This window comes from Notothenia coriiceps, unplaced genomic scaffold (assembly GCF_000735185.1).
Source record: "Notothenia coriiceps isolate Sejong01 unplaced genomic scaffold, NC01 NC01_scaffold00008341, whole genome shotgun sequence".
NCBI classification, from domain to species: Eukaryota; Metazoa; Chordata; class Actinopteri; order Perciformes; family Nototheniidae; genus Notothenia; species Notothenia coriiceps.
The window spans coordinates 172,569-194,037 of NW_011341042.1; the positions used below are offsets into that span (position 1 = coordinate 172,569).

General features: G+C 38.9%; 3 protein-coding genes across 3 annotated transcripts in view; 1 reads left to right on the top strand and 2 right to left on the bottom strand.

The window, feature by feature from the left end:
* Positions 1-2,939: 2,939 nt before the first annotated feature.
* Positions 2,940-4,798, bottom strand: LOC104944544 (transcription factor HES-7-like). Its single transcript, XM_010770092.1, has 4 exons — positions 4,673-4,798; positions 3,958-4,053; positions 3,753-3,846; positions 2,940-3,657 (listed from the first exon to the last, which is right to left on the bottom strand). The coding sequence occupies exons 1-4, from the start codon at positions 4,796-4,798 to the stop codon at positions 3,026-3,028; spliced, it is 948 nt and encodes a 315-aa protein (XP_010768394.1). The 3' UTR covers positions 2,940-3,025.
* Positions 4,799-7,480: 2,682 nt separating this feature from the next.
* her5 (hairy-related 5) lies at positions 7,481-8,809 on the top strand. Its single transcript, XM_010770093.1, has 3 exons — positions 7,481-7,531; positions 7,628-7,723; positions 7,821-8,809. The coding sequence occupies exons 1-3, from the start codon at positions 7,481-7,483 to the stop codon at positions 8,292-8,294; spliced, it is 621 nt and encodes a 206-aa protein (XP_010768395.1). The 3' UTR covers positions 8,295-8,809.
* Positions 8,810-12,624: 3,815 nt separating this feature from the next.
* pfdn6 (prefoldin subunit 6) overlaps positions 12,625-21,469 on the bottom strand; it is an 11,543-nt gene continuing 2,698 nt past the window's right edge. The window contains exon 4 of the mRNA XM_010770081.1: positions 12,625-13,123. Within this exon, the coding sequence (XP_010768383.1) occupies positions 13,003-13,123 (121 nt within the window). The 3' untranslated portion in view covers positions 12,625-13,002. The remainder of the gene's footprint in view (positions 13,124-21,469) is intronic.

Genomic DNA, 21,469 nt, shown 5'->3' on the forward strand with positions numbered 1-21,469 from the left:
GAGCTCAGCACATACATTATTATCCGTTCTGACTTGCATACAACATTCATCAGTTTTATCTCTTGTTTAATTGGAAAATAAGCAAGACAGGTGTCTCTGCATCGCATGGTCAACTTATTTTGTTGTTTCTCATTATCTGAGCCAGTGGTCTCGCTCGATTTACGAAGGAAGACGCACGCCCCAAGCTGAGCCTTCGAGATACACCCCCACACCTGCTACCAGTGCCCACTCCTGCTCCTATTTCGTACCTTATAGAACCCAGACGTCTTTAAGTAGGATTCAACCAATTTAAAACTGTTGCCGGACGTCCCCCCCCAGTTTTCTAGTCGTCTAGGTAATGATGTTGTGGTCAACAGTGGTCAAACGCAGCAATAAGACTAATAATACTAACACTGAAGTTATGCACACTGTCTGTGTTTAAGGGGCGTGCCATGCTTTACAAGCAGTCTCATCTGTGGTTTGGTCGAAAGCCTGACTTGGAAGAAACATCGAACACAGTTTTTAACATGCACGAAAATTACTCAACTGGAAGACTATTTTTACACATGATTTTACCTAGAATGCGAGGTTTTGAATATGGGGCCTGTAGTCTGTTCAATTATTGAAGCTACTAGATTTATTCTTTTTTAAGAGCGTTTTAATGACTCTTCCCAACGGAAGTAGTCTAAACGAGCGGTATAAAAGACAGTTTTATCCAGCAGCCTATTGCACAAATATAACACATCATCAGGAGCGTGCACAGCAGCAATGCCTCTTTTTACTTTATCTACTACCTTGTACATTGTTGAATTTTTAACTGTCCCATGTGTGTATTAGTTTTGTCTTTTTAAAAAAAATTTCAAAATATTTTGAGATTGGTGAGCAGGGTAGTGCTTGTACTTTTACTGTCTTTATTACGAGATGTGGCTGTTGTTTTGTGTTTGTTGTTTATGTCAGGATGGAAGTCTTGTGTCTTTTTCTCTGCAAACGAATCTACCTACGGGTCAAATAGAATACCTGAACTGAACCTGAACCTGGACCTGCAGTTTTCAGGCCTTAAATGTTGAAGTAGATCATGAGTGCATGCAAGAATTATTTAGGTTTTAAATCGCCTGTTGGAATAATACGGAGGCAGAGGGAGGAGGATTTCAGAAGTTGATATAAGTGTCTATAGGATCCTCTTCATTAATCTGATGGAATTGGTTCAATCGGTGTTTGGAATTGATTTTAAAGTACACAGGGACAAAACCATTTGCCGTACCTGTATTGAAGAAGACCTCCTGCTCTGTCTTGAGTTTTCTGAATTTTGTCAGTGAGAAGGAGGCAAATTCAATATGCAGGGCCCTGGCGGATAGAATATGCAGAGGCTATATACCCTGACACTGTTGTTAGTCAGTCAACGGTAGCAAATAACTCACCTGTCTTGTTTTTATGTTTTTGCAAAATGAATGTCAGAGAAGAAAGACTGTTGTGCGCATTTTCAATTCCAAATTATAAAAGCCAGCCTCTCTCTTATAGATTTCAAAATGAACCTGGAGATTTGTTTTTCGCCACCTGCGTTCAGCTTTTCGACACTCTCTTTTTTCTGTTTTCACGGTCATGGCCTTTCTCCATGGAGATATTTTCTTGCAAGACACTTCCTTTACCTTAGTTGGAGCAATGGCATCTTTAAAAAAAAATCTTTTTGAATTAAAATGATCTACTAGCTCATTTACTGAGATGTTAGCAGGGGCAAAAGTGGAAGAAACATTTTGAGTAAACATTTCCCTAGTATTTTCAGTTAAATATCGCTTTGTGGTTAGATAATCAGACCCTTTGAGATAATTAAGTCCAGAGTGTGCCCCTTATTGTGCGTGGGCTCCGTCACATGCTGAGTCAGTTCATAGTTATCAAGAACACAAAACAGTTCTTTAGCCCCTCTGTCCTGGGGGTTGTCAACATGGATATTCAAATCACCAACAATGACTAGACGGTCAAAGTCAATACACACTATAGACAGCAGTTCAGTAGTCATCAAAAAAGTTTGCACAGTATTTGGGTGGTCTATCGATGTTTAGGAACAGAGCTCGAGAGGAGCATTTCAGCTGAAGGGCCACATATTCAAAAGAAGCAAAGTTCCCATAAGATGTCTTCATGCATTGAAGGGAATCATTGAAAAAAATAGCAACTCCACCTCCTTTCTTAAGCATTCTTTCCTGACTCATAAAACTGAAGTTGGGAGGTATTGATTCGATAAGAACCGCTGCACTGTTATTTTGTTCAATCCACGTTTCCATTAAAAACATAAAAACGAGATTGTGCTCAGTGATAAAATCATTGATTAAAAATGTTTTTCCTGGCAAAGACCTGACATTTAATAAAGCTAGTTTAAGTTTGTTAAATACACTATCAGTCAGATTTTTTGTGACAAGCTGTGACTGACATGGAATCACTACTAAATTTGATAAACTCACACAAACGTTTGAGCGCTTCCTGTTTCTAAGCTGATTCACTGCTCTTAATCTATTACCTATCAACACAGATATCGACAAAGCTACAGGCAGGCAGGGCCTCGGCTTGTCCTGGAGAGTTGAGAGTGCCATACGCTCTTGAGCCTGGACCCAGCACATATCAGTTAGAGTTTGCTGCATTTTGTACACACACATCCTTATCAGGCTTCGGAGACAGCAGATGCAGTCTTGAAGATGCAGGCAGTTGAATATGTTAGAGATAAAAATGTGTTCAGGCAAACTCCATCCAAGTTAAAATTGTCAATAAAATGGACATAATGGTCAGTACAGGCAGTTGAAAGCCATATGTAAGTGAACATAAACCTTCAATGCAAGGCGAGCAGTGAGTGTAAATACAGTGAATAAATACACAATTTGAGACTTATTAATTTCAACTACACATTTTATTGCAAAGAGAAATACAAAATATAAAATTATAATAATAATATGTACACTATACATTCACAGCATGGAGAGTTTTCTTCCTCTCCAAAGCCAACGGTTGACATTCCCACAAGGTGTCTCTGTTGTTCTCAATCTGTCACTCTCTAGAAACTTCACCAAGGTCTCCAAATGGAGGAGGGAGAGTTTGGTGGGTGGCCCCCCCTCTGTGCAGGGTGTGGAGGGGACCTGAGTGTGAGGAAAGGGGGGCAGTGGAGGGAAGCAGGGCCCGAGAGAGGGGGCGAGAAACTGAAGAAGGAGGTGTTGCAAGACCGAGGTGATAGGCTGGGGGGGAAGGAGAAGTGAGAGGCAAATGACGGGAAAGGAGGAGAGGTGGCGTATGTGGAGAAGGAGGGTGAGAGCCAGGGGGAGGGAGGGGGTGACAGGTAGTCGTGGCAAGGTGTGGAGCAGGCGAGAGGCTGGAACGTGGAGTGGGAAGGAAACTTAGGACACTCTTCTCTCCTCTCAGATGTGCAAATGAACTCCCCGGATAATCCATCTGGTGCTTTGGTCACGTCTGTCAATCTGGGGTTAAACTCTGCTGTGATGGTGTTGGGCTGCTGGCTCTCTGTGTGATGCTTGAGACCCTCGATCAGGCTTCTCCTCTGTGCCGGGAGGATTCTGTTCATGTAGCTGGTCAGCTGGGCCACACACTGCTGAAAGCCTGCACCCTCTATGGTGACGAGAGCAGGAGCAATGGATTCTGGGTGATGGAGAGATGCCACAGGAGTCCTCATTTGACTGTCATCTGCAGCAAAGAAACCAAAGGGAGGGATACAACTGGTTAGATTTGTTGCAATGTCACAAATGTTGACACCTTATTGTTTTTTTTGTTTGATTTACCCTTGCTGTGGTTCTTCCCATCTGTCCATGTCTGAACATATTCCACAGCCAAGTCAAGAATCTCTGCTTTCTCTATTTTAGGATTCTGAAGCCGCTGTAGGTGATAACAGCCAAACAGAGGGGAGAAATGCAATTGGTTATTGAAAAGTCATGATTATTTCAGATATGTGTAGAGGCTGGGTGTGATTTGGTTAATATGACTCACGGGATCAGACGTGTGCTTCAACAGCAAACTTCTCAGTTCACCTAGACTTTGATTTATTCGATCTCTTCTTTTCTTTTCCACAACGGGTTTCAGAACCTGGAGAGAAACAAACCACATTGTGTGAGTATGGATATGGATATATTGTTCAAAGATTACTTATTATATATTAAAATAGTATCCTTTATTTTATAGCATTTTACTTAAAGCATGCAAACAATAAAACCCAAAAGCAGCAATAATAAAATCAAATGAATTGAAACAGGAAATATATTGTAAGCTAATACAAGTAAACACGCCAACAAATCAAAAAGATATAAAACTAATTAACAAAACTTCGAAGTGGGAGTGATTCACATATTTATGTTTTTGAGTTCAGCTATTGATAAGAAAAATGTGGATTGCCAGGTTGTAATAATCTTATTGGTTATCATTAGGGTAATTTTTTTGTAATTCACAAAAGAATATAAATTAATAAAATAAGATAAAATGCTTTTACAAACAAACAAATTTAAAAGAAAATATGCAATGAAAACATACATATAAATCAAATGTTAGTTCTTTTTTATAAATGACCTGTAAACCCCAAACTAGTATTCATTCATGCCTGTTACATAAAGTATTGTTAAATGATAATTAGCATGAAAAAAAACGTGTTAATGGGGGCCTTAGTAGAAAAACATTAATTAAATAAGTAATATTATTTATAAGTTCTTACCCTTTTCCTACTCTTCCCATCCTCCAGGCTTGTGTTCTGTAGTTTCCTGGTCATGTTGCAGAGTTGGGTCCTCACGTCCTGACTGAAGGCTGAAGCGGCTTTAACAGCCTCCTGGCGCGTGAGCATGGGTATAAGTAGAGCTCGTGCTGCCTCTGATTGGCTGACAAGTGTGAGTGACGACACCTAAACGAAAATGCTCTCTAACGTTTTCACGGCCCGTGGATAAATTCGAAACTATGCACTTTAAACACTAATCAGAAAGTGGGGTGTCTCAAAGTTTCAAGTTAAAAGTATATTATTCAAAGTTAATTGAATAATAATCAATATCTAAGGAAATCCTATTACCAGTAGGCTAACATATACTTTTAAAGGTTAACATCTGACCGGCATATATGCTGGAACTAATCATCTAAATCACTCATTAATAGTTTCTTTTAAATGTAACAAACACTTCTTTCATTTAGTATTAGCCTATAACCATCTTATTGCCATGTGATATTGAAACTTTAGTCTGGAGGTTATCTTTGCATCCATTAATATAATTATGCTAAATGTGTGTTGTAAGCTTTCTGGTAACTTTTGACGCCTTCCAAAGGTGAGGCCCTGGGAAACTTGCTTCTTTCTCGTGGGAACAGAAATGAAGTGAGAAAGTGAGCAGCTATGAGCACTTTTTATGATGTGTGAGACATCCACACGTTGAATAAGTGATGAGAAAAAAGAGCAAATGAGGTCCTAATGAATAATCAAGTCCGTTTCAATAAAACAGCACTGGTTCCAAAAGCACATATTTTAACTGCAAATACAATAGGCCTACTTTAATTTAAGCAGATAAAATCCAAATGAATGTATAGCTGATGAACTAGAATGGGGTTCCACGGGGCCAAAAGGGAGCAGGTCCGTATGTTTCTGCTGAAGTGTGAGGATGATCATTACACATGAGTGTTAAGTGTGCTGTGCCTTGGTCAGCTTGATAGGCTACCTCATGTTTGGACTTCACACGAGATCCCTTTAAAATCAAAGCAGATGTTGACCTGAGTGCATGTTCCCAGCGAAGCCCTCCGTTTGATTCCAGCGCTTTTGTCACCGACACACCCCAAAGGTTACGATATTAGAAGGGACAGGTCCATTTCTCCGAAACCAAAGGGCACGTTTATTTCCAAACTAGCCTAATTAGTTTCCATCACAGGCTCAGGCAAGCACGTTATTGTTGCATGCTTATTAAGGGGGCGGGTGCACGTGGCTTAAATAATTTTCTCAAAAGTGTAATATTAAAATATATGGAGGTACAATAATCGAAGTTAGCTGAACTTAATATCCATTCCGTGAGTTTTTCCTCGTTTTTAGCCAAAATCTCAACTCTTATGGCGAAACAAAGGATTCAAAATAGATAAATTTTTTAAAACGAAGAATTTAATCTAACTCATTCATATGCAATAACGAAGCTAATACATTCTAACTTCACATTTAAATACATTGCAGTCTACAGAAAAAGGTAACTACTATATTGTAAATTGCATGGTAAAAAAAAAAATGAATAAAGTGAATTTCCATGGTAACCAGCCGTGATCTGTGAGCCTGCACTAATCGCCCTCTCTTTGATTTAAAACGGAAGTAGGCCTATCATTGCCTCTGAAAAGCCTCTTTAATCTACGGGATCCCCGTGATCCGATCAACCCAGTGTTATCCCCTCACTTTAGCCTATTATGGGGATCAAGGGGCCATAAATGCAGTGCGCAGAAAGCTACCCCAAAGTCAGCAAAGCCCCCCAACTTCGGTCTGAAATAATGCACGTTAGAAATTAGCCTACTACTAATAGGCTACTGGATGTTTATGCAAAGATCGTGTCCAGTCAGGAGTTTTCCCACCACAGCCTCTAAAGATAAACACAGCAGCCTTCAGGTGTGAATGAGGCAGTTTGGCTCTATGGCACCAGGTCCTAACGGGAGAGGTGTGGATGCCTTCACATCAACATGCAGGAGAAGTTTACCCAGTTTTCTCAGACAGGAGAAAAAACGTTTTTTTTTTTATGTCGTATTTGTAAATCAACTGTATTTTTGGGCTTTTTTCTCACACAATGAATCAAGTTAGGACAAAAAGACACAAAACAAGGAGATAAACCAACATTACAAACAAAGGGGGATATAAAGTAGAAACAAATAAAAAAGGAAAGCTTAATTGAGATGAATAGTAAACAAAAAATAAATATAATACACACATAATACAAAATAACAAGCTACATTATAAATTGAACTGAAGAAAAATGGTGTATGTCTCCAAAAAAATAGAATGAGACAATTATATTTTAGCAATATTTTGTATTTTCTGCATTAGCTTACAACCAGTTTAAAATGTATGTGAAGTGCAATCCAAGCAATGAAACTAAACCAGTTCAACACATTTTATATTTACCTCCTATTTTATTCAATATAAGGTAGATTTTCGATGACATTTAAAAAAAATAAAGAATACAACTATTTCATGTGAATGAATCATGAAGGATAAAATTACAAATTGTGATTCGGGTGAATTTACCCAGTTTACAGGATAAAGAAACCAAACTGTAACCTTTTTCAACCCACATGGCACCCCCCCTAAAAGAATATGTTTGGCTTAGAAGTTAAAATAAGAGGATTATAGATTTAAATACATTCAAAGGGACCTCAGTGTCAAGGCCGCGTGCTGCTGGATGGATGAGAGGCGTGTCCCGTGGGGGCGGGGACACCTGCAGGGATATCAACAAACTGCAAAGGGATAGTACCACTTTTCGTTTTGGATTCAAAGCAAGAACCAACTGTGTCGCCGTCAGTGATGACGGCTTTAACTTCACCAGAGTCTCCCAGGCAGAGGAGTAACAGAAGGGTAAGCGTTTGCATCATGTGCGCAGTTTCAGAATGAAAAAAAACGATCTAAAACGTTTTGTTCAGAGTTGTAAATTGCAATATTTGTAATCCTTAGATCTCCAAACCCGTGATGGAGAAACGCAGACGTGAGCGGATCAACAGCAGCCTGGAGACATTACGAATTCTGATGCTGGAAAACTTCCATGATGATGTAAGCTTGTGCGCCATGCTTGTATTTAAGTTTGATATCTTATAAAATATGAATGTATCAAAGTCTAAACTTCCTATTGATTGTCTTCTTCTTTTAGAGACTGAAAAATCCAAAGGTGGAGAAGGCAGAGATTCTGGAGAGTGTGGTGAACTTCCTGCAGTCAGAGGTGGAGATGGACAAGGGTCACCGGGCCATGAACAGAGTCCTGACCCGGGAGCAAAGGCCGACCCCCGGCCGCCAGCACAACTACCGAGACGGCATGAGGTCCTGCCTGCAGAGGGTCAGCTACTTCATCTCCAGCAAGAGCCAGGAATTAGACCAGACCGATGAGGGGACAGGTCTGGCTCCCCAACCCCAGAGACACCCTGCATCTCCCGGACACATCCTCAAAACACAGGCCTCTCGGTCTCCTCATCCGGTCCACCATCATAGCCAACACGCTCACCCATCATTCTGCACCGAGAGGACCAGCATGCACTGCGACACCCGGGAGCTGTTCTCCTCCGCCGCAGACTGTGCGCACATCCCGGACCCTGTGTGGAGGCCCTGGCCGCAGAAACAGACTCTTTGACTCAGATTATATTTTTAAAAGATGGCAACAGACTGTGTAAATATGTATTTTGTTGTACAGCCTGCAATCTTTTGTACATTGATGATATTTTCCATGAAAACAAATGATCCCATTTAAGGATCCACATGTGGCGTTTTTTTTGCCGTAAGATTTACTTTTTGGCATGCGCGTCATATTATCCTTTTTTTTTGTTGATAAATATGATATGTTTTTACGCAGCAGTGTCCACACATGTTTTGTTTATATGAGATGAGCCTACTTATGTTTGATGTTGCTTAAACACGTGCGTAAAATGCGCAAAAGCAACTTGGGTGCCATTATATTTTTTCTTTTCTTTGCTCTGATATTGTACATATAAGAGACATGGAGTTTATTCTATGATTGTGCTTGCTGAATTGTCTGTTCCCAATTTCAATAAAGCACACCTTCCTGATCATTCCAAAAATAATCGAGTGGCCTCTTTGCTGAGTGAATAGCTTGTACTTGAACCAGAGGAGTGGCACATCCACAGGACAGTTAGCACATACTTTAGCCGGGCTGGACAACAGTTATGACACATTTGTCTTTTGATATGTTGATGGTGGGGGGCCGGCTGCTTCTATGATCTGAAGTGCCGTTTTTAAAAGGTAGAAAAGCACAGGAGAGTGGTCATTCACACACTGTCTAGCAGCCAGACTGCTTCAGGTAAGACATCCAATTTACAAAGCGAACGTTGGACGTCCAACCTTGTTATCCAGAACAATTAGTGTGCCCAACTCAAAGGTACATGTTTAAATTCAACCCAATAATGCATATATTATATTGGATATACATTGTGTGGCACGCGTTGCTATAAAATAGAAAGGTTACAAAATAGGCTACGCGGCACACCATGCATGATCAGAAAAACAGATGCTGTGTTTAACCAGGAACACGTGCTGAGTTATTTTCTTTAGCACCTACTCAAAATGTTCAGGTGCAGACTCACACTAGTCGTGATGGAAAGCACAATAACAGCAGCTGGTGGTGGTGGGGGGATGCTAAACCAAATCCGCGTAAAACCTCAGGAATATGTATTACACATTTTAAATAACCAAACAAAACAAATTGCGGATGAAAATGTGAGATTCAGTTTGATTAAGCAAACTATTTCAACGTGATCATTCAATTTATAATGATATCAAAACGCACGATACAGATCCAACTGTAGGGGTAGGCTAGTGTACAGATGACAAGATATTTAAATATACGTTGGGTCTGCTTGCTGAGTTTCCAAATCATTCTCTAAAGTGTTGTAGATGAAAGAGTCTGCATCCTGAACAGTGTGTTAATGGCCACTGTCGTGTGCTATTCTGCATTTAAAAAGACTGCACTACAAGTACAGGCTGTCGCTTATCGGCATACAAATGCACACTTGAAGGTCTAATAATTGTTCACCATCGTTGGCTAAGTATCCCAAAGATCAGAAGGCAGGATAGCATTTTAACCCCTCACGAAAACAATTGACTTATGGTGGCTTAATTGTTGTAGTAAATAGGGAAATTAAGATAAAACAAATTATTGTTATTTGGGATACATTTGAGGACATGTTGAACAGCTTTAAACTGCATGAAGAACATTTACAATATCACTATTTTTCAATTTTAGATCTGTATTTATTTTTATTTGAATTTGTTCATGTGAGTATATTTTTTGAACTATACACTTTATACGTATTATACACACATTCCTCCAAAGCTTGTTTGAAAGCATTCTTTATCAAAGCAGGTGTTAGTCTCGCAGCGCTGATCTCTGGACAGGATGCTCTTTTGTGAGCTTTAAAGCTTAAACCCCCGAAGAAAAGGGACACAGGACTAAATCAATCTATTAAAGCTGGAAACAGATTAGGGATTCATGTGAGACTGCTCTCTCTAGATGAAGATTAAATTAATGTATTGTCAGTGTTAAAGATTACTCCAATGCAGATGTATCTAGCTACTTAGGTCTTTGTTTATTTTATAAAATGTAGGATATCTGAATGACCTGAAATTTCAAGGGATTTCTTTCCCACCACCCTGATCAACATTTCAATCGGCAGTTATGTCGCTGTTGGTTTTTGCTACTTTAGCGTGAACTCAATAAATGCAAAGCGATAAATCTCCTTTTGGCCACGTCAACTAACCATTTGATGACTGCAGTTCACATAACGAGACCTCATCTAAATATATGTTTTGGTTACAACCATAAACAAAGTTTGAGTTTGTATCGAGTTTATAAGTTTCTGTTAGTAGTTTATTTTTTGGGCAAGAGAGCTTCAAAGTTGCAGTCCTATGTGAAAACTCACCTATTTGACACGTTTATAAGTGCCTTTATAGCTGCATAGGCATACCTATGTACATGCTTAAGTTCAGTTAATATTTTAAACCGAATGTTTAGGTTACATTCCCATGGCCACGTGTCGGCCCGTTTCACAACCAAAGTCCGGATGTTATGAAAGCCCCACGCCTCAGGTGTTAATGGGTTGCTGCCACCCATGCGCCAGAGGTGACAGGCTCGCGCACTATAACAGTTTTTTGTAAGGGAGTATTATTACTGCGCATCTGAGTCTGGTATCAGGAATCTGTGGCAACAATTCAAAACATGCCATAAAACATGTTTATGTAAGCTTGTGCAGCACAGCCATATTATATGACGAATTTAAAACTCAAACACAGTTCAATATCCCTAATTTTAAAACAACTTCCACTTAAGGACAGTCATATAATTGTTTGCATAAATTAAGCTTAATGTTACTGAAATTACATTCAGGAATCAGGATGCATTTAAAACGTGAAAGCCAGACGCCGAGTGTGCAGGTTGAAAACAAGACATGTTATTGTTAGCTTGTAGGGTAGCCAGCATAGGTGTATTGTAGCCAATTCTGCACGTGTCATGCTGGTTGAAATAAGTTGTGTTTAATATTTAATTTGTCGAGTATGAAAGTCTTTATGTAGAAAGTCTATGATGAAATATATGACAGTTTTTGTATCCGGTCTACTTCCTAACATAAATGTAAAATCAAAGGCTAGTGTATTAGGTGGAAAACATGCCATGTTGTTTACGGTTAGCTAGCACAGCCTTTGTGAAGCCTCTACATAGCCTACTTATGCTACAAATGTTGAACGTCTCATGCTGTGATTTTTTCTATGGTGTATGAAACTAAATAGTACAGTTCAGCCTTCACAGCTGTATCTCTAAATGGGCTACTTCTAAACTGAAATCTAAAGCTTACCATAGTTTGTTTGCCCTGTATTAGCATTTGGCTCTAATGGGTTTTGGTTCAGACTTTGTATTTGATTATTCATGTTGCCTAAATCCTCCGCTGGTGGTAAACTGCGGGGGAAAGCACATTCATTAATGTGAACAAAGCTGCACCGCTGTGCTTTGTGTCTGTGCTGCGAGCTGTGGGGCGGGTCGGAGGCTGTGAGACATCTGCCGCTGCCTCCGACCTCCCCGGCAATTACACCCTGTGTTCCGCAAAGAAACACACAGCGAGACGGGTCTGTGGACTCAGCTAAACGGGACACAACAGGTGAATAAGGTGTATTGTTTTACTAATACCGTAGATAATTCCAGGAAACCTTTAAGCCAAAAGCCAATTATTGTTTTAATTTCAAGTTTTCTATATTGTATGCTTAAATATGCAAATGAGTAGTATTCATACTTTACCTATAGAGAAGGCTGCTAATACACACTGGAAAACTCTGTTACAAGTAAAAGTCCGCATACAAAAATCTAACTTATGTAAAAGTACTTGGTAACATGTATTTAAAGTATTGGCTACAAGTAGCCTACCTAATGTGGAAGAATCTAAAATAAACACAAACAAACATGAAAATGTACAATGATTCAAAATAAATGACTACTATCTCAATCTTTCAAAAAAGCTATTCTTAAATCAACTAATTGTTGGCTAGTTTAATTTATAACATCTTATTTTATAAACTCAAACATTTTAATGAACATTTAAAGTAACAATACATCGTTATGATGTAGAATATTTGACAAAAATGATAGTGGTATTGATGTATAAATTGTAAGGAAAAGAAACTACTGAAGTACAAGTACATTGGCACTTAGGTACTGTACCATACTGGAGTAAATGTACATTCCACCGTTGCAATTGAGGCTTGGTGTTAAATTAAATAATTTGCATAGATGACAGTTAAAGCCTCTCATAAGTATTCTTACTTATGAAGATATCTTACTTATGAAGATAACCAAAATGTAATAACATGAACAGGAGTAGGCTATTAATGATGTATAACCCAACCCTTCTGTAAAAAACCTTTAGAATATAAATGAAGAAAGAGGAGAGTCTGATGTATGCAAGTGATACTGAAATGGAGATTTATCTCAGAATGAGAGAAACAAAATATGACTGACATATAAAACATATCAACTAAGTGCAGTAAAATGAACCCCTTAATGTGTGTTTTTGCTTGTCTGAAAGAAGACATGTTATGGAAGCAAAATAGCCAACACTCTCAAAGTTGACATGTGCAATCAATTTAAAACTAAGTTATGACATTTCATGAAAAAAACGTTTATTAGCAACAAGGGAAAGTCACTGTAATAACAAATTAATGACAAGACACAAGCAGAATTTACTCAACCTTATGTTGAATCTTTTACATTATACCATGACTAAGCCATCCGTGTGTGTTTGCAGTGTGTTTGCAGTGTGTGAGCATGCAGCTGGGTCACGTGGTCAGACTTTGCCGACAGCCATGCCCTGCGCTTTCTGAAACTCCTGCTGTAAACCAGACAAGAGTTCTCGATGCTGGTCAGATTTCTTTTCCAGGTCTTTCAGGAGTGTTTCGTACCTTTGACTGTTAGATGACAAAAGAGAAAGAAAATATACATCTGTTACCAAAAATATCACACCCAATTGAATCATATTTGACCATATTTGTGTACACTGAGTATTTCAACACAATATATGATGCACACCTTTCTGTATTTAAAATGTTTTCACTCCATTCCTTAGTAGGGATATTTCTATTTCGGATAATAATATTTTGACATTATCAATAGACACTATCACAAACACAGGAGAACTAGTATTATTTGTAGAAGACATTTGTTTTGGTCATAAGAGAAAATCTTCCCCCCAAAAGATGACCATGAAATACACCGTAAGCGGAAAGCAAGACAAATAAATACTCAGGAGAGAATGAAACTTGTCATACCTAAACTTTTTACACAGCACAGCCATTCTTTAAATTGCAAAACAAACTTCACATTTAAAATTCCTTGTAAAAGCAATGGGTATTAGAAATTGTGGAATCCTAACGTGATCATTAAGTTGATTTAACTATCCTCTCAAGTTTCTTTTTCTCTTTTTTCCCCCTGTTGGGGCACAATGAGCAATCAACGACATACACATAGTTCTCCTGATTCCCAGGGACAGAAGGATGTTGTAGTGATGATCATTCCACCATTCAAACTCATTACTGCCCTCTAGGGCTGTACCCGAATATTCGACTATTCGAATATTCGTTCGTTGGCCAACTATTCGGGTTTCAATTTCATTATTCGGATATTCGTTTTTTAATTTATTTTTTCAAAAAAAAAAAAAAAAAAAATTCTAAATGTATGCTATTAATAAAGGCGAATTGCCATATTCTTATACTATATTTATACTTTTGAATTGCAATGTTAAAATGCGGAAATATATACAATCTCAGCCTGTGCTCCTGACATCGCGTTCACTACAGTCACGAACGCAAACGGCACGCTTCACCTCGCTTCACCCACAAAATGCCGAAGACTTCAGCTGTGTGGGACCGTTTTAAATTGGACGACGGTAAGAAGAATATGTGCCAAATATGAAATAAGAAACTGGCCTACCACGGTGGCACAACAACTCTGAAAAGTCACCTGGATGCTGCTTACAGCATCCAGGTGACTTTTCAGAGTTGTTGTGCCACCGTGGTAGGCCAGTTTCTTATTTCATATTTGGCACATATTCTTCTTACCGTCGTCCAATTTAAANCTCCCTCTGGAGGGAAAAACTTTGGGATTTTAGCCTTTGCAGACCATTTACAGCACCCAAAACTATATAATGTAACCACTACAGAAAGGGGAGAAAGTCCAAAAAGAATAATAGGGCCCTTTGGATACGTTGAATACATTTGCTATTCATACTAATCTGATTATCTTACTATTTGCCCTGTGATCCATCAAAAAGGAGCTGTGTCCAAGCTGTGTACACAGGGAGACACCCCTCCTTGTTGTGTTCGGGGTCAAATTGGGGACCGATTATACTTTCATCAATCATAAACTTTTTGTTTTTTACATTCGATTGCATTAAGGCTTTTATGATATCCCAGTAGACATTTGAACATATAAATTGCTGATCACCACTTTCATTGGAATTTTTGATGATTGAGTCAACTTTGTGACACCCATGGGTTCCCGGTCATAAAGAAAAGGAATTAGTAACCATACCGGGGGGATCAGATAAAACACACACACACACACACACAAACACACACAACACAACACACACCACCCACACACACACACACACACAACACACACACACACACACACACACACACACACACACACACACACACACACACACACACACACACACACACACACACACACACACACACACGCACACACACACTAGATGTGTTCCCCCCCTTATGGGCCCATCCCCCCACATGGATCACACCTGGCACACGCAATACATGTTCAGTGTCTATTCTTTGTATATTTACTGCAGTGTTGCATGTATACCAGTAGTCATACAATATTTACAGTTTGAAAGGGTGTTAAATGAAATTTGGTGATAATTAATGGTTTTTATGTTAATGTATTAAAACAGGACCGGTCAAATTTGACCACGAACACCAAAGTAAGGGGGGGGGGAAACGAACACAACAGGAGGGTTAAAAAGACACGATTGCCTACTATGGTCTTGAAGAGGATTACATTTGGTTTGGACTCAGTCTTGACTGGACTGGGTCTGTTCTTGGAATGACTTAAACCTGATTAGACGGTGGTGACTAAAGTTCTGCTCATTGTATCATGATACAGAAACAATCCCTAAAGGAGCTATTGAAAAAAGAAAGACTTGCTGCCTATCCTTTTATTGGTGGCACAAAATAACAACTCTATTTTGGCTCAAAGCACCGCCACCAATCGTACATTAAGAGAGCTTAATAGGAATTAATTGAATAGATAAACATTGCAGCAGACCTCAAAGTAAAATATATTTTAAACAATGGGCTTCAGTAATTTTTTATGTAATAATGTGCCTTACTAATTTGTGAATTTGGCCAAAACTAACAGCTGCTTCTGTTTTGTTTTATGTGTTCCTCACACCATTATACAGCTTTGTTGAACCATTTTTTTAATCTTTTATTCACAAAGCTGTTAATATTTTCTTTTTCAATGTTCGGAATAAGCAGCTGTTGGTAGTTCAAATGCACATATAAACATTTTGTTCTCAAAAACATACATGTGTGTTCTCACTCGCTTACTTGCACAAGCACAGCACTGCAGACAGGCAAACATTCACACATATACATATACACATTGTGACACACAGTTGCTAGCCAATCAGATGAGTCAGAAAGCCTCCTCTAGAGGACAAACAGCTGATCTGGGTTCATCTGCTGAGTTCATATGCCAGCTGGAAATAGCACATGGTGCTCGCAAACACACACAAACCAAAACAAAGGGGGTCGAAATGCAGATAATTATATTAGTATGATGTAGGTGTGATTTGTCAAAATCTGCAGCAGCAACAAAATCCTTTTCCTGCCTACCAACATGTTTACAGTAACTGCAGGAAATATAAAAACTGACCTGACGCTTAAGTATGCCATGTATTGTAATAAGAGTCAAACTAATTACAGGTCTCCCTTGAAAAAGAGATCAATGATCTCAATGGGACCTACCTGGTTAAATAAAGGTTTGAAAATAAATCCTAGCCTGCGTGCAACTGAAATAAACATAAAGTACATTTTGCACGAGTAAAGTCACAAGTGTCTCAGAGTGTAATCAAGGCATTAGCCCCTGCTAGATTCCCCTGGGAGATTTGCTGAGTTTGGAGCAAGATATTTTATTATAGCTTAACCATATAGTTGAAATCCACCACAATGGCAGGCTGCACTTGTGTGTTTCCTGTAAATATTGTCCTTCCTGCTGCAAAGGAACTTAATATTGAGCAGTATTTGCTGAGCCAGGGCCTTGCCTGCATATCTCCCATATCTCTTTCTTTCAAAAGCGCTTCATAACACAAATTTGTCGATTGTCAACAGTCTGTTTTTTTTCCCCACAGTCTGGTAGAGATAATAAGATTACTGCATGAAGGCAGCATGCACACAACATCCTAAAACCTGCTGTGAGATTCTGAAATTGCATCAGCTAAAGGCTTTTTCATATTTGTAGGTCTTCTTTAAGTTGAATGAGAGCATTTTTCAGGATATTTACTGCACAGTAGCACCGCAAAAAAGTGCTAGGTTTGGATTTCTGGTTCTGTTTTGGATATGGGGAATAACGACAGTAAACGATTGTAATTGCTTATCTGTTATCTTATCCTCCTGTTATAGAAGCCATTCCTAAACTCATGGCTGTGTCCTATCCTATCTTTGTCCTCCTCTTAACCTCAAAGATTATAAAAGTAAATGTAATTCTTCCAATAGCACTCGTCCAGTTATGCAGCATTGATGTTAAGACTGTAGGTTATTCAAGATGGACATGCAATATATCAATGGCTCTCACTTGTCACTGGCTAGCTTGCTATCATTGAGAACAAATATGTCAGAAGCACTTATGTTGTAGGAGGAGAGGTACTCTTTAAATAAAAAATAAAAAGCAAAGCTCAATCTGCTCTCAACTCAGAATCAAACGTCCCACTGAGGCGGAATGCCTTTACACAATCGGCTTTCTCATTTACACCCATCACTCATTGGAATAAGGTTCCTGCTGAGCATAATACGTGCACAGCCTTTCGCAATTTTTCCCATATTTCCCCCAAAAATGTATATTGAGCAACTAGTGTTGTTGTTATCATTTTGACAATGATTCAGGTTTTTTATTTAATTGAATTGTAATATTATAATTGTACTGGATGGATGTGCTGGTGTTTAGACTTTGATGTGTGCTTGTAGATGTGTCTGTGTGATTGTTAGAGTGTTAGAAACTCTGTAATGGTGTTGCATGTTAATGAATGTTTTTAGTGTCTGTTAATTGTTCTGTGTGCACCCTCAGGGACTGCAGATAGAAATAAGCCTACAGTTTAATCTGGCATTAATCATCTCTTCCCTTTTATAATAATGACCAATAATAATAATACTAATATAATGCCGTTTGAGTAGTCTTTAAATCATTTTGTTGTTTCTGTTGTTTCCCATATTCATTGTCATTGCCAAACAGTTATTTTGAATTTAGGCTGGCTTTATGGCATCTTAAATAAAGGCTATATTCCTATCCTTAGATATTCTTCTCAAAATGTAATAAAAAAACGACACCCTAAACTGAGATAAGACAGAACATTTATTTATTTAATGACGCCACTGGTTAAGAACTCTTATTCGCCGTCTTACTGTGTTATGTGATACTGCATCAACATTTATTTTGTATCAATGTTGTCATAACTATTTTGGTTATTTCACTTGAGATATGTCTGTGTTTTGCCTGTGCTCTTATCACTACATTTTGAATAAGTAGAGCAATAAATAATAATCAGAAACCTGAACTTTAACTTGGATTTTCTTACAAGGACATAATGTGTAATTTTTAGAAGAGTACAATTGATAATAATGTTTTCATTGGCTTTAAGATCCAACTGCTTTACCAATATATTATTTATTCTCTTGTTTTTTAAATCAGCGAAAAGCAATGGATGATAGTCATGTAACAAGGTAGAACAAATTAAATCTGTCCAGCAAAGCTTCAGGTCTGTGAAGAAATTAAGTCACCTTTGCTTTTTGAAATTGCTCTATTACCTTTGGAGAGGAAATCTAAAAGACTGGGATTTTCTTCTGTCAGATGTCAGTGAAGAGTTGCAGTGTTTTTAATTATCAAATAAAATAAAGATCATGTAAGTTGACTGTATGCTTTCGGTATTGAAAAACTGCTCCTACCACAATTCGTATTGTTCCTCTTGTTTCGTAACCATAGCCTAAAGTGGTAAACACATATTTGTTGTCAGAAAAACTGAAGTATCTCTGTGAAATAACACAGTAGAATCCCTTGATCCCTCCCATCAGTAAATCCCAGTGTGCTGAGGCTTGAGCGAGCATCTCGTGTTGACAGCTTCATCCACATTTCATGCAATTCCCTCCAATCTTTGCCTCTTTCCTGAGCAAAATAAACCCCTCCACTTCGGAAACACGAGGGGTTGCCAGGCAACCGGAGCAGAGAGGCCTAGGAGCAGAAGTGAGGGATCAGCAGTTGCCGCCCCTCAGGTCCCTGCACTGATGCTAGGCTAAGGAGAGCACATACACACTTTATTTACACACACACACACACACACACACACACACACACACACACACACACACACACACACACACACACACACACACACTGTAGCCTATGTATGTGTGCCGCACACTGACAGAAGGCTTGTTGAAGGCCGCAATAAAAAGACTGCATTTACAGCTGAATATGAATTCTCGCAGAGCACTAACTTTGCTGCTTGTCCCTTAGCATCATCAGAAATCAGATTGTCAAAACTGCGTTTTGGTCTTGGCCATTCCCATCTGTGAGCTTCCAGCTGGAGTAAGTGCTTCGGTGAGTGCGACAAAAAGACACATCGCTTACTTCGAAAAATAATATTGCACTGTGAAATATTCATCACATCATGACAGTCTTGAGAACGTGGCATTTTAGCTCCCCCCCCTTACACAGGCTTAATGTGGGGCACGGCCTCCTCTCTGAAATCCAGCGAGCGGGGAGGTGTCAAGAGGAAATCTAATGGAGCACAACGATGGGGAAACAGGGTCAACCAGGAAGCTGCACCAAGTTCAGAGGCAGAATACCACTCGGAGGAACCCACCCCAGGGAATCTAAAGTGACTACAGACATAACAGAAGTGCAATAATGTTTTAACATGAGCTTCACCTCACAAGCCCAAACTATCCCTATTTCAACCCGTTCAACGTTATTGCTACTGTATGTAGAGAAGAAAACATAGAAGAAGATAAAAAACACTTTGAATGAAGAGAAGCTAAATGTTACATACTGGAGAAAATGTCACAATTTTAAGTGTATAGGGTGACCAGTGTGGGACAAAGAGCACGTTTGTGCGGGACAATGTGGGCCATGTTACTGCGTTGCTAAGAGCTAGTTTTGATTTAAATATAATGTCTATCCAACCCTTGAAAATAAAGATTTTGACTGAAACTATTAGCTTATAGATATAAATAAGAACGCTTCACTATAATTAAATTGTTTGCACAAACTACGCAAGTGAAGGAATTAAATATATTTGTTTTGAATGGAATTATTTTCCAACAAACTCTCATCTGTAATTATTCTCGTATTCTTTTGCAATCTCCAAGTCTTGAAAAATGACTGTTGACCTGTTGGACCGAGTGCTGCACAGTGTGGTAAACGTTAATTAAATCAGCTGCTGTTACCTCATCTGTTTAGTATTCCTCTTTTAGTTTTAGGAGGAATATATCCATAGATCAATATTTTCTTTATGGGCCAGGCGTTTCTTGTGAGTTTCTTCGCTTCAAAACGTATTCACCTCCATGCACAATTGAAAATAAATCTTGGCAAATCTTTAAAAAAAACTCTGGGAATCGCCCTCTACCGGCTAAACCCATAAGTAAATAAATTTCTCGGTTGATTGGTTGACATCTGACACAGCTATTGGTGATAGCCCTCTCTTTTTTTCTAAACATCTTTGGACAAGAGACTTGTTTTAGAAGGGCAACTGTCAATACAATGCGGGGACGTCGGCTAAATGTATGGGACAAATGAAAAAAATGGTGTGCAGTCCCGCACAAAGCGGGACACCTGGTCCCAGAGTGTAATGTAAACTTGGTCGAACACAGTAACAGACCCACAGACAATTGTATTCCTATACTTAAGCTAAATGAACCATTCAACAGTTATTCAGCGCATTGTTTAAAACCCTTTAACTGCCAGCACCACCATTTGGTAGAGCACATTTTGCGTCTTGATATCTTTTTGAAAAAAAAAAAAAAAAGTTTAACTCCATCTGATTCAGCCAGCTCTACCCTTTGGTTGACATGTTATGCACAAAACAACCTCTAGATGTCACTGTGGTTCAAACAGAAGGCCCTTCAGCTAGCTTCAACTGAGAAAGTTGGCAATGCTAAAAATCACTGCTGAAGAAATCATTATTTTTGGTCAACTTTTGTAAGGGAAACATATCATTTTTGACATATTTTAGTGGCGGGGCACTGACTGAACATAATTAGATAACTTGATGCACAAAAAAAGTTTTAACAAGGGTGTAATTATTTTTTGGAAAATATGCTCAACCAATCGGTCGAATTGGCCTTTTATGGTAGGCTAGCAATATGACTTTTTCAGAGTTTCAGAGATGTTTTCCAATAAAATATGGTAAATAAATGGCTAAATTCATGGTAATATTACTAAATCTAGTACTGCCTTATGAGTCTCAGAGTGAAAGAGTGATAATAATTTATATAGCACCTTTCATGCATGGCATTCAGCCCAAAGTTGCACACAGATGAGCAAGTTAGGCCAACACAGGATATGGACATGTGCTGTTAGGCCAGTGGTTTCCTGTTAGGCCAATTCAGCAATATACAGTAAGATGAGCAAGTATTATTTTTATCATGAAAAACAATTTACATTACTTTTTTCCATTTTTTTTTTTTTTACAATTATAATTTATTATCTTTATAATCACACCACACACACACACACACACACACACACCACGGACGACACCACACCACCACACACACGGGGCAGCGACGGAACACACGCCACACCAACACACCACACACACACAACACACACACACACACCACACACAAACACACACACACACACACACCACACACACAGTCGGTCATTGCTGTCCCAAACACGTGTTTCTTCCTCTTCTCTCTTCTCGATGCACCTTTGGTTTTGTGATGCTGTGTGACTCTTTGTGTCCCTATTGTGTGTGCGTGCGTGTTGTGCGTGTGCGTGTGTGGTTGGTC

Excerpts from the sequence above, each read along its gene's own strand:
- LOC104944544 (XM_010770092.1), bottom strand. The coding sequence starts at position 4,798 with ATGCTCACGCGCCAGGAGGCTGTTAAAGCCGCTTCAGCCTTCAGTCAG. Across the intron at positions 4,054-4,672 it reads ATGGGAAGAGTAGGAAAAGG|GTTCTGAAACCCGTTGTGGA; the intron begins GTAAGAACTTAT and ends GTTTCTCTCCAG. Across the intron at positions 3,847-3,957 it reads TGAAGCACACGTCTGATCCC|CGGCTTCAGAATCCTAAAAT; the intron begins GTGAGTCATATT and ends TATCACCTACAG.
- her5 (XM_010770093.1), top strand. The coding sequence starts at position 7,481 with ATGACGGCTTTAACTTCACCAGAGTCTCCCAGGCAGAGGAGTAACAGA. Across the intron at positions 7,532-7,627 it reads GGCAGAGGAGTAACAGAAGG|ATCTCCAAACCCGTGATGGA; the intron begins GTAAGCGTTTGC and ends TGTAATCCTTAG. Across the intron at positions 7,724-7,820 it reads TGGAAAACTTCCATGATGAT|AGACTGAAAAATCCAAAGGT; the intron begins GTAAGCTTGTGC and ends TTCTTCTTTTAG.